This window comes from Monomorium pharaonis, chromosome 6, assembly GCF_013373865.1.
Source record: "Monomorium pharaonis isolate MP-MQ-018 chromosome 6, ASM1337386v2, whole genome shotgun sequence".
Taxonomy (NCBI): domain Eukaryota; kingdom Metazoa; phylum Arthropoda; class Insecta; order Hymenoptera; family Formicidae; genus Monomorium; species Monomorium pharaonis.
Genome location: NC_050472.1, coordinates 7,058,858 through 7,071,786, shown reverse-complemented (window position 1 = coordinate 7,071,786; position 12,929 = coordinate 7,058,858). Strand labels below are relative to the sequence as shown.

Below are 12,929 nucleotides of genomic sequence, written 5' to 3'. Positions count from 1 at the left end.
TTTTAAGTATCTGCACACCTAACTTTTTCAAGTACATATGACTTTACTGTTTCATTATTATTTGTTCTCACTCTTCATTTCTTATTTTCTTTTAAGAAATTATCTGCTGTACTCTTGACTAATATTTGATCCTTATATATTTCTTTTTTTTTCACGCTATAAGTCTCAGTTTCTGTATCATCGTTATCCAAAGAAATCTTTAATTGCATTTTATCCTCGTTCCTCTCCGAGCTCCTGTCTCTTCGACAAAGAAAGTAATCCACATATTCAGTATTTTTCTCATCATCATATAATATTGTTGCCTTGCATTCAAATATTTCGACGTTATCTTCGTTCTCTACTATAACTTTTTGCCAAATAAATTCGACATACGAGTTTACGATCTGTATAAATGCCGAACTCAAATCGTTTTTTATGAAAGGCATGAAGTACATACTCAATCTTTTGTAAAAAAATGGCGGCCTTACGTCTGCCTCAATCGTATTCGCTGACAGTTTATAAGGTCTTGTTTCGTCGGCGTGATAATACAAATACGTTATCACATCATGAATATCGTTAGTGTAAACGTCCTCTATGTTGTACAATATCAATTCCATTAAAGTAAAATCATTATTGTGATATATGCTACCGTTTTGAATTTTTAGAAATAAGTTCTGAAAAAAGTTTTTTATCAACATAATTAATTTATATATTAAATTATGCAATGAATAAATAAAACCAAGTAACAATTAAAGTAATTCTGCTAATATGGTCATTATAATAAATATGAGATTTTGAATAATTTTTAATATATTAAAAAATCAGTAAATTACAGGATTAACAAATATATTATTTCTTATGCTGAATTTTTTTATAATCACCTTCAACTCATTAACCTGCTTTAAGCGGCGGAAGTAACAGTCAATGTTGTGCTTGCAACTTTTCAAAAAGTGCTTTACATTATTCAAATCGTCAATAGGATACTGCCATAATATGTCATTCACGTTGATGAAATCAGGCAGTACACATTTTCCTAATTTTCCATAGCCATCGTCGTCTATCAGTACTTCTATCGTGTATGAATTATTCTTCACGATGCTCTCTGGATTAGATATTTCAAAAATAAATCTCGAATCTCGTTCAAAACTGATGCACTGTACCCTCGCGAACTGATAAATATCGTGGTACAATTCCATTTGCACGTCTAGTTTATCATAAGATGTTCCAGCTTCGCCATCAAGAGATTTCAATGTTTCTCTCTTAATTTGTGAGTAATTGACTTTGAAAATTTTAATCGTATTTTCTAACAGAGAAACGTGCTTTTTCAACGTAGAGATTGTTTCGAAAATACTTTGTTGTTTAAAATACTTTGTTTCCTGGATGGGCAAATCTAAATGATAAAAAACATCTTCGTATTATTTCTCGTTCAAATGTGACAATATATATTGTATATAGATTACAATTATTCAAGAATACTAAATTCATTACATTTTTTCGTCATAAAAAATACTTATAGAATGCAATCAGGAGCTTTTTGCAAAGTCTTATTACAAAAATTGAATTCAATATTTTCGTCGTGAATCTATTATTGTTAGACTTATAATCATACATTTTACAAAATATTTAATTACAAATACAATTTTACAAAAAGTATGTACGATTTATTTTAATTATTTATTTTATATTATTTTCTGTAACAAATAAAAGAAAAGTACCTGAATTGCTGGAATTACTGCAATCTGTATCCATACTCAAGCTTCTTTCTCTCGTGATTAAATATTAATACATAAAGATATATTTACTTTTTCATCAAGCTCTTAGTCGATTTTACATGTGTCTATTGTAAGATCAAGCATACAAGTTTTTTTCTTTAGCAACACTGTTATCAATTAAATGTAATTCACGTGATGCAAATGAATTTTCACGAAAAGTATGTGTACAAACAAAATTTATGTAGAAATTAACTTGCGATATAAATTTATAACACATGTCCTCATATCTCTAAACGATTATTACACTGTGAACAAGAGAAAGTCTCGATTCCTCAAGGCATCTCGTGTTTATGTACATGTTGTTTGTACATATACTTTTCATGAAAACTTATTTGCTCCGTAAATTACAGCTAGTGGATAAGAGCGTTACTAAAGAAGTGTTATACGTTTGCTCTCAAACATCTGCAAAATAAAAACGTAAAATTCTAACGAAACTAAATTTATTTCAGCGAGGTTCTTGTCAAATCAAACAAGAGTTCAAACTTTCCATATTTGATTTTTATTAAAAAAAAAGAAATTTTAAAGGAATGTTTTTAATATACATTTTGTATATGCTCTGATTGTACGACTTATACTGATATATGAATTTGAATTACTTAAAAATACTAGTTTTAATTAAATATCAAATATATTATACACAAAGAAATTAAGGTTTTTTAATTTAAAAAATAAAAACCATCAATATATATAAATAAACAGAATAAAAATAAGAAAAAAAAATCACATAAAAATTGATTATACTAAATAAAACAGAAAAATTAATATGCACTGTGTCTGTATTAAATGCAAATATGTCAAATAAATAAGAGGATAAAAAATAATTGAAGTAATAAAAAAACTTTGGTATAAATTTATTGATAGTTGTAATATTATTTTCACGTTTATTTATTTCTTTCATTATTTTAAGATTATTCTTTATTTGTCAATTACATGATTTTGCTTGTCTTTATAAACTAGTTATATTTGTATAAACTTAAATTATGTCTTGTACGACATAAGTAATTATATCTTTACACTTTACTTCTTTGACACTAAATTTCCATTTCGTTTTGATTCAACTCTTTCTTCTCACTTCCATCCTCTTTACTTTCGTTTTGTGTGTGTGTCTCACTTTCATTGCTCCTTATTACTTTATCACCTCGATAAAGATAGTGTATCATTTCATCTTTGTAGAAGATCTCTATGTCATCCTCATCCTCCTCCATAAGTATCTCCCAAACAAATTTGTTTCGGAATTCACTGATCCGCAGCAATGCTGACGTCAAGTCCATCTTCAAGAAAGGTTCAAAGTACCAATTAAATTTTCTAATTAAAGCTGGCAGCAATACTTCAAAATCATCTACAGTTGATGACAGTTTGTAAGGTCTCGTTTCGTCAAGATTATAGTACAAGTAAAGTGTAACGTCATATAATTTTGTGGTATCCATATCTTTTACTCCAATCATTGTTATTTCAATCAAAGTAATATCATAATTGTAAGATATGTCAGCGTTTTCAACTTTCTGAAATAATCTCTAAAAGATAAAAAAATTTAATTAACACATTAAGTGTCAATTTCCCCATTTCCGTTTGTATTTTTTAATCTAATTATTATAATAAATAATACTATATATAAAAATAAAATTTATAATATTATATTTCTTCATTAAAACATTAAATTACAAATATATAATTTTTATAGCTTTTAATTTTTTAATCACCTCTAACTCATCAATCTGTTTTAAACGGGAATAGTAGCAGTCGATACGGTGCTTACAGCTCTTCAAAAAGTGTTTTACGTTATTCAAATCGTCGATAGGATGCCGCGATAATATGTTATGTACATCAATAAAATCAGGTAGTAAACATTTTCCTAATTTTCCATGACCATTGTCATCTATTAATATCTCTATTTCGTATTGATCTTTCTTTGAAATATTTTTAACATTATCAATTTCAAAGAAAAATTTCATATTTTTTTCAATTTTTACGCATGGCATTTCTGTGATCTGGGAAATATCATGATAAAGTTCCGTGCTGCAATTTTGATGTGACTGTACATCTGATATATTATCAATTATGACGCCACTGTTGCACAACAAATTTGATTGTATTTCTGTCAATTGTGATTGTCTGGACTTAGGAGCTTCGGTTATGCCTTCCAGCAAAGAGACATATGTTTTCAATATAGCAATTTTTTCCAACAGCATGGCTCTGTTCTTCTGGTTAGACAACTCTAAATAATTAAATTAAAAATTTCTTATTTAAATAATAAATCATATTGTATATATATTTTTTTATATTTTTTTATAATAAATAAAATTAAATATTTTATCATATAATCAGTCATTGTTATAATAATACACCATACATAGAAATTATTAAAAATGTTTAATGAAAGAAAATTATATCATAAATTAGTATATTTATTTTGGACTTAAATATTATACATTTTAAATATAAAAGAAATAATTACCTGCACTGGCAACATTATTATCTAGTTCCATGACCAACGAAAATATAATCTTTATTCCTCTTACACAATTAAAAATAAAGATATATAATCGGGTATATAATTGATAGAAATATTATACAAACGAAATAAAAATATAGCAAGTGTTATCCACCCTTTATCTGATTTTGATTAAATTTTGCATATATCTAAAAACAAATACAAACTGTTTTTATTCACTTATTCTTTCAACGCACCAAGTATAACGCACATAAGATTAAGAATAAATAAAATTGTACATTTAACGAAATAATTCATATACGTACATTGCATATTATTCAAAAAAGGTTATGTTCACAAACAAATGTAAATTCGTTAACTTCTATTTGTTAGACGAGATTTATTTTATCTATTTATATAATTCACATATTTTGTTCTTCCCACAAAAATATGTAAATTTAATGATAATTTTGTATTTGTATATACCTTGTGTTAAAAAATCCTACTGCTTGTCAGAGCTGTGATGATACCGTATAAAGTTTTTGGCCGCCAGCATCAAAATAATCCCAATGGTGGTGGGGGGCACGCACCCTGCGCACACACAACGCACACTCAAGTTACGTGCGTGCCTCCCACCAACAAAAACTTACACCACTGGTGTGATATTGCAAACTGATTCACCGACGATCGTTCATGTCGATGTCCTGTGATTATCCTTGAAGCGTATAATTTACCAAGCGAAGGAAAATCTGTAATTATTTCATTAATGTTAAATTTATTTCTAAATATAATAAACACATTGCATTTTCCTTGTAAATTAAAATAAAAAAAAATGAGAGAAAAATTAAAAGAAAGTTTCTTCATTTTATTGATGCATTTAGTAAAATTTTAAATTTTTAATCGTTGCACTGCAACTTACCAGCTGTTGATAAATTATCAATTGTTGATTTAAATGTATTTCTTCAATATCTTCAAATATAATATATATATTTATATATATTTATTAAATTAAATAATAAATTACATGAAACAGAGCGTATTGAATAGCGTCATATATTTATAAATAAAGAAAAATACGTGTTTTCACATTGCTTCAGATTTATTAATTATTTAAATAAACTTTTGTACATATTTCTAACAAGATGTACACAAAATATAGACATATCTCTAATCTAACATAACAAGTAATAGACCACAAATAATACGATACGAATTATCTGCGGCAGAGCTGCTCGCATTTAATGCACAGACATTTGATAACAAATTGTTTAAACGTCGTGACTTTGTTACGCTCCTCAAACGAATGATTAATTGAAGCGCAAAGAGCGCAGCGTGGCAATGCACTTCTATCACAAAACACTGTTAGCAATTATTATTATATAAAGCTCCGACTATCGGTCACGCGCGTGTCTCGGAACGACGCGCTGCGAGCCGTTCTCTTCCTCTTTTCGCGCGAGGAAAAGTAACGATAACATAAATGCGAAAGTATATTCGAGAGACACACGCCCACTTATGCGAACGTAAATAAACGAAGCGCACTGTTATCTTCCAACAGTGAACTCTCAGTCCAGCGCGGACGAGAGAGAAAGAATTATCGTTCCGAACTTTGAACCGCGCGAGAAAGAGAGAGAGAGAGAGAGAGAGAGAGAGAGAGAGAGAGAGAGAGAGAGAGAGAGAGAGAGAGAGATAGAAAGCCGGTCCTCCGGCGAAAAATCCATTCCTCGTCTCTTCCTCGCGATAATAAAACCGAAACCCGCCAACCCTCCGTCATCGTTCCGACCACTTAGACACCCGTGCGTGCACCGTGACGTCGATTATACCGGTCATTAAATCCCGATGCGACTAGGAACCGCATCGGGAGAGACCGACAACACCTGACGCGGCCTCTAATCGAAGGAAGACAATCGCGTCGGGAGTCACGGAAGCGAGGCGAGGGCAGGACGCGACACAATTACTGGGTAATTTGTAATGACGCGAAATCTGGGTATCCTGTGGCGCAACACCGGTGACGAATCGAGTCTGTCCTCGTCTCGTCGAGAGGAGCGAAACTTTAATTCGCTTTGAATCCCTCGCGGGGAAATCAGTCCTCTGTGAAATCTTCCCAACGTAATCATAGAGCGACGTCGCCGTTTACGTCATAATAATAGCCCGGCATAATTCTTTTTTGTCTTCGCTATTGTAAGGTCGCCGCGGTGATGTTTTTTTTTTTCTTCGCCCGTCAATCCTCGGAAATTCGATTTATTGCGCGAAGAATCGAACGAAAGAAATGCGGACTTGAAATCTAAAATCACATAAAACTCTAAACAATTCAATATTATTGCAAGGTATTTGAATATTGTATACGTAGAGTTTGTTTTGAATCATCCGGAGAAATATTTAATTACAATATAATTATGTAGAATATTATTGTCTAGAGGCCGCTTGAAAAAATGTTTCCTACTCTTCATCGCCAGAAGAAAAGTCTCCCGTTTCATTGTCGTCATCGTGTCAAACGTCGCTTATTTTCTTTTCTCTCTCTCTCTCTCTCTCTTTTTTGTCGACAATATCCACTGCGGCGTTCGCTAATTAACGATGCCGCATTATTGGTAGACACTGTAAATAAGTCGACGCGATACGCTCAGTTAATTTTGCGTACAGCTGCGCGCGTTTACTTGTGTGTCGCGAGCACACTTTGTCTCTCCTCCTCCCCGCGGTTGAGAAAGAAGAAGAGACGGGCTGACCCGACTGTCTACGCCCGATATCAGCGGGAATGATAAACCCATAAATTGTAAACACGCCGAGCAATCCTCACCGAGGCGAGAGCGTGCAAATCAAGAGCAACTTCCGTACGAACGCGGTCCCGACGTTCGAAATACGAAAGATACGAATCCCCATCATCCTGTCGCTGTAAAAATATAAAAGAAACATTGTATTCAGCATCGTATGTCAAACATTTATCGATCGAATAATTAACTTAATGTTATTGTATCTTATCCCGTTGCACGCAGACGAATACAGCGTCCCAGTAGCACAATACATTGGCAGTACATTCGCTGAACATTCGTTATATTGGGAATGCATTGGCCAATGCAACGGCAATATCGGTCATAAATCATTGATTCCAAATCAGAATGTAATTAATATCCAATATGAAGAATTGATATTGGCCCAATGTTGAATCAATATTGAACCTATATTTCTACTTAAACAAATTGGCTAAATAAGGTGAGGCGCCTACTTTATAATATTGGATCAATATTGGGAATCTTGCCTTTACATTACTTCCCTATATTGCGCCAATGTTTTGTGCTACTAGGGCTACTTTCAAGACGGTATTACGCACTCTAATTTTTTTTTTATCAAAATTGTATATAAAAATCTTTCAATCTTATCTTTTATATAGATTTTGGAAAAAATATTAAGTACCTAATAACTTTGAACGTGGCCCATATTGATAACATTAAATAAACGAGGTCAGGTATTACAAAACATTTTTTTTTCTTTTTTACCGTAGAGATAATTCAGCGTATTAATAACAATAGTCGATTCTATCAAATCGGTGAAGAAGGAGTGTGAAGGAGTCGAAGGTAGAGATAGCGGCGTCTCGCCGCTATCTTTCGGGAGCAACGAGCTAATCTCTTCTTGTGCAACAAAAATGAAGCGGTGCCTGCGGCGAGGTTAATTAGCAAAAATCATGGGGGAGCGCGGATAAGAGAGTTTTCGCCTCTCTTCTTCTCTCCTTTCGTCTCCCCTCCTCCCTCTCCTTCTCTGTCTCTCTCTCTCTCTCTCTCTCTCTCTCTCTCTCTCTCTCTCTCTCTCTCTTTCTCTCTCTTTCCCTTTCACTGCAATCCCTCGTCGCTCTTCTTTCCATCCTAAGAGTCGCATCCCGCTTTCTTCTCCTCCCACTTCTCTTCTCGCCGCTTTCGTTAAATCGAAGGCAAGGAGGTGGGGACTCCCTATCGAATAAAAGGCTTTTCGTCTGCGGCCGCGCGGCGACGAAGCCGCCGCCGCAATAAAAGCTTAATTTATAAGGCGACCCTCGACCTCGCCTCGGCAAACGAGGGGGGTGCGCCGCGCTATCTTTACATAAGCGCGGACATAAGTGCGATATTAAAAACAGTCGTCTGCGAGGGGAGGAAGAGGGAAGGAAGATTACACACGGGCAAAACAACGAAATTAGTCTTCCGAAAAAAAAAAAACTCGCGCGCTTATCGTCGGTCATTATTAGATAACTAATACGGGCACCGTACAAATTTAAATTGGCCGGTCGAGCGAATGTAATTAAGCTCGAAGTTCCGGGGAATCGCTTTGCCCAATTTCAGAAACGAAAGCGCAGCGCGGAACCATTAAGGATCGTTCCAGCGAGCCGTTCCCGGGGATGACGCGCGTAACGCGTAACCGTAACTTCGGATTTTTGTTTCCGAGTGAAAACCCGGGGGCCCTTTAATTCCGATGGTTTCGGAGTCATCGGCCGCGCCCACGACGACGACGACGACGACGAGGTCCACGAGGGAATGTGAATGCGCGACGGCGGAACGAGCTTCCGGCTTCGCCGCCGCCGCGGCGGCCGAAACGCAAAAACGACTTGTGATCCCTCGTTATATTCCGGGGTCGCGGGAATTATCCTGCTTAACACAGGCGCAATTGCGCGCACCGTCGATAATAAAATGAACAGCGCCCGTCGTTAGCTCCCTCCTCTTTAGCGGCCGTTCGATTACGCCGCTGATTACGCAGCAAATTATGTACTAATATCGCCCCTTTAATATTGCGCACCGCTACTTTTGTTGTTTTTTGTTGTTTTTTTTTTTTAATCATTCCCTCGCAGGGTTTTTTTTCTCGCGCACGAAAACGAAGTGCGTATATTTGCGCGTGGTCCATGAAAACGCTAAGATGTTGCATTAACTGTACAGTTTCAGCTGCTGTTTATTGGAGGGAGACAAGTATTGAAAAGTACGTTTTTAATTTTATATTTATATCGTTGTCTTCTTGGGAGTCGTTACGGTAACACGTTTATATTTAAAAAAATTCAGTTTATATTATGTATAAATATATTTTCCTATGAGCTACTAGCAGGCAGAAGTGCCAGAGGAGGTGATTGTTCGTGAAATTATGACGGTCACGGGGCGGTTATGAGCCGGCACTTCCGCTCCACGGGGACCGGAACTGCACGCATAGTCGGCTAGCTGGTCGCGTCGCGGATGCCCCCCCTAGTTGCAGTGAGAAACTCGCCCAAAAGTCATTTCACGCCCGGCAGAGCGCGGAAACGAGCATTTACTCGAGATTTCGTTCATAAATCAGGACCTGCCCGAGAGTGTCCTGCCCTCGCTGTCCCCCTCTCCCCCTCTCTCGTTACACCCCCGCAATCCGCCACGGTCGTGGGGGTTCCACTGATAGCCAACAATGAAATCTGAGAGCGATTAAGCGAAATTGCTGTCAGCGGAAATCGACGTTTTCAGTGGCAGGACGACATGTTACACAGTATAAAAAATATATTTGTGTTAAAACTGGTTCTTGTTAAAATTTTTGTGTTAATTATGGAAATATCCAAGTGTCAATTTAATACAATGTGATTGCATTATTTAAATATTTTGTATCAAATTAATATTTGCCATTTTTTATATTAAAATAACAATTTATTGGATAAATAAACAAATAATGTAGATAAAAGATAAATTCTAAGATATTTTAAATAATTAAAAATTATTAATTTAACATATTGTAAATGTTAATTTTACTGGAAGAATTGTGCTTCGCCAATTTGTTTCGCTTGCATCTGAATTTTGTCAAAATGTTACACATTTTCATTATTAATCTTTACATAATATTTATATTATCTTTTATTTGTCTTTCAAATTTAAGTGGCGCATTTATATATTATATAAGACATTTGCGTGTTAAATTGGGGTTAAATATTTAATATCAATTTTTCCCAACTGCGAACAAATATCATTATCACGGAAACAATATCAACATAATTGTTTATAATTTTAACGAGAGCTGCACATTGACAGAAAAAAGTTTTTTTTTTTTTTTAATATAAAGACTATTATCTGCCTGACTTTAATTACACTTTAAATCTTTCTTAGATAAAGTTACACTTATAGATTACCAAAAGTATTACGCAACTTCTTCACAAGATTATATCATTGAACGTTCTACGCTCTAGCAATATTATGGGACAAGGCTGATATACCTGAAAAAAATAGAAAAGAAAAACCGGAAAGATCATTTCATCGATACGAGATAATGACAAGGACATAAAATTATATCTCGCGGACGCGATGCGTGTTACCAGCTTCACCCGTTTCCGCCGCCGCGATATTTACGTTTCCTCCGCGGCGAGACCCGAGATAGAAAGACAACCGTCGGAGAAAATGTGGCAACCGTGATATTATTTTGATTTGGAAATCAACAGGTGGATCGCCAACAGCCGGGTAGCGAGTCCCGGGAGCTTATGGGGAGGGAGCCCGTAGTTTCGGATCATTTTCGATGTTATCCCTACGGCATATGCCCGATACGAAGCAGATGGTTACGAAAGTGTTAAGTTAGCCTACATTATGCGACATTGGATTTAAAGGGGACCTTGGATTCACTTTGAATTATCTATCCCATCGACTGAAACCGTCGCTGAACGTTCGAGCAAATGAAAACCCGTCGCGTTTCGCGAATTATACTCGCAATAAGGAAGAAATGGCTCGTCGGAGTGGTCGTCGGCGCATTAACATTTTAATTGACAGGTATACCCGCAACTGGAGCAGTGGCCGGGACGGCGACCGTGTCGCTAAGGGACGGATGAAAAATCGCAACAAAGGCAGACGCGGCCCGCGAGAGAAGGAGCGGGAGAAGGATCGTGTGCCTTCCACCTGTACGTACACGCATACGTGTACCAGCACGGCACGGGGGGATACGTTGGTATCCTCATGTACAGCTACAGCTGCCGGAATGTTCCCGGCGACGACGGCGGCGTTCCGGCAGAGAGAAAGGGACGTTGTACAGGTGCGATCATTAACTCAATTGAATTTCGATAAGTAAAAATGCGCGGGCAGCACTGTTTCGAAATGAAAAAAAAAAAGGGAAAGAAAGAAAGAAAGACGCCTCTATTGTTCTTCGATCGCGGCGATCGTCACGCACGTTCGATCGAGCCGACGACCTCTCGTATATGTATCGCTTATCGATATCCTCGTCCTTTTTGTCGTCACGTCGTTCGCGCGACAAAGGATTCATGAGATCGATTTTCGGTCCATCTAATTCGCCGCGCGACTTCCGAGACGATTTTCCGTTGTTGTCTTTCTTCTTTCTTTTTTTTAGGAGAATTAGAAGCCCGCTGGCCCGGTGGCCGGGGCCAACGGAAACCTGGGAGGACCTCAAGGAAAGATGAAAGGTGCTCGCGTGTATGCGTGGCCTGGCCGCGCGCGCCCGTGTAGGACAACGTGTCATTAAATCGAAAAGGCACTTGTGCCGCCTGCACTTGCCGTCCAGGAAGAAGCACCTGACGGTCCCACCACGGCAGGGTTGGTTTTTAACGGTCGGAGGCACAACGCGCGCGCGCGCGCCGCGTTCGTGTATAGTGATTCCGAAGGGTAGGCTGTGAACTTGGTATATAGGGGAGCGGATCGATAGATGATCGATAATAAGGCGCGCAGGTGCTTCCTCCGCGCGTATTGTTCCCGCTCGTTTCCTCCGTTCCGTCTCTCCCGGCTCTCTTCTTCCTCCGCATCTTCTTCTACTTCTTCTTCTACTTCCACCTCGTTCGTTCATCTCTTCTTCCCCTTGTTCCGCTTCTCCTGCCTCGCCGTTTTTCCGCTTCGCCTCCCTCGTTTCGATCCCGACTGTTTTCGCCTCATTGCATTGTATAGCGTTCCTTTACCGCTGCGGTGATCTCTTTAAGCCTGTTCCTTCTCTCCCCCCCCCCTTCTTCACCTCTCTACCTCCTTCTCTTCCTCTTCTCCTCATTGACCCATTCGCATTTTCATTACCATCTCCCATCTTTTTGTTCATCATCGCGGTCTCGTCAATTGTTTTTTCTCCTCTTCGCTATCCGCTCCATTCCGCGCTATGTTTATTACATTCCGTGCCTCTCGGCGTACGAACGTCGTTTCGTTTAATGTAACATTACGATTCTGTTACGTCAAGCTTTATATTCTGAGGGAGCTCCGAAGAGAGACGGTTTATTAGCGCCATAACAGTTTCGTTGCGTACAACCGTTACTGGCTAAAGTGATAAAGCCTTTCCGCCTTACGTTATTCACCGCCCACGATAGGCTCGATACAATAAGTAATTATAATCCTAATCGAAGATCACGACATATCGAGTCTCTCGCGTTTCTTCCGTCAAAGGCCACAGCGGTCTAATTTCTACTGAAGTATTGATTTACACCTAAATGCGACGTAGAAACTAATTTAAGTCGATTAAAATGTTAAGTTGCACTCTTGCCTTTACTTCTGCCTTGATCCACAAGCTTTTTTAAAGTAAATTGATACGAAACTTTAATCGGCCATTCATCAATACCATTCATCAATTGTCAAAATGGGAAATAAACGTATTATTGGATCACACGATGAAATTTTAGCGTTAGTATTTCAATTTAAAAAATTTGAAAATAAAATTATAGAGATTCTGTTTATATTCACACAAGCAAAAATTAAGTTAACAAATCAAGTTTCGATGCGGAGTCCCCATTTAGCGTATAAATATTAACTTAAACTTAATTCTCACTAATAATATTGTGCAAATAATCTTTTGGAAAAACGCAATAATATATAATAAAC

General features: G+C 36.9%; 2 protein-coding genes across 3 annotated transcripts; both read right to left on the bottom strand.

Moving 5' to 3' along the window:
• Positions 1–38: 38 nt before the first annotated feature.
• On the bottom strand, positions 39–2,413 carry LOC105839956. Its single transcript, XM_012686623.3, has 3 exons — positions 1,695–2,413; positions 861–1,369; positions 39–653 (listed from the first exon to the last, which is right to left on the bottom strand). The coding sequence occupies exons 1-3, from the start codon at positions 1,726–1,728 to the stop codon at positions 75–77; spliced, it is 1,122 nt and encodes a 373-aa protein (XP_012542077.1). The 5' UTR covers positions 1,729–2,413; the 3' UTR covers positions 39–74.
• Positions 2,414–2,620: 207 nt separating this feature from the next.
• Positions 2,621–4,846, bottom strand: LOC105839957. Of its 2 annotated transcripts, none has more exons than XM_012686624.3 (4): positions 4,669–4,846; positions 4,207–4,391; positions 3,452–3,966; positions 2,621–3,265 (listed from the first exon to the last, which is right to left on the bottom strand). In XM_012686624.3, the coding sequence occupies exons 2-4, from the start codon at positions 4,235–4,237 to the stop codon at positions 2,783–2,785; spliced, it is 1,029 nt and encodes a 342-aa protein (XP_012542078.2). In that variant the 5' UTR covers positions 4,238–4,391; positions 4,669–4,846; the 3' UTR covers positions 2,621–2,782. The 2 variants fall into 2 exon arrangements, with proteins under 2 accessions (XP_012542078.2, XP_028046548.2); XM_028190747.2 differs by lacking the exon at positions 4,669–4,846 and adding an exon at positions 4,509–4,657.
• Between the last annotated feature and the right edge of the window lie 8,083 nt (positions 4,847–12,929).

Coding starts and splice junctions, on each gene's coding strand:
- LOC105839957 (XM_012686624.3), bottom strand. CDS start 4,237: ATGGAACTAGATAATAATGTTGCCAGTGCAG. Junction 3,967..4,206: donor TAATAATGTTGCCAGTGCAG/GTAATTATTTCT, acceptor TTAATTATTTAG/AGTTGTCTAACCAGAAGAAC. Junction 3,266..3,451: donor AACAGATTGATGAGTTAGAG/GTGATTAAAAAA, acceptor TTTATCTTTTAG/AGATTATTTCAGAAAGTTGA.
- LOC105839956 (XM_012686623.3), bottom strand. CDS start 1,728: ATGGATACAGATTGCAGTAATTCCAGCAATTCAG. Junction 1,370..1,694: donor CAGTAATTCCAGCAATTCAG/GTACTTTTCTTT, acceptor TTTATCATTTAG/ATTTGCCCATCCAGGAAACA. Junction 654..860: donor AGCAGGTTAATGAGTTGAAG/GTGATTATAAAA, acceptor AACTTTTTTCAG/AACTTATTTCTAAAAATTCA.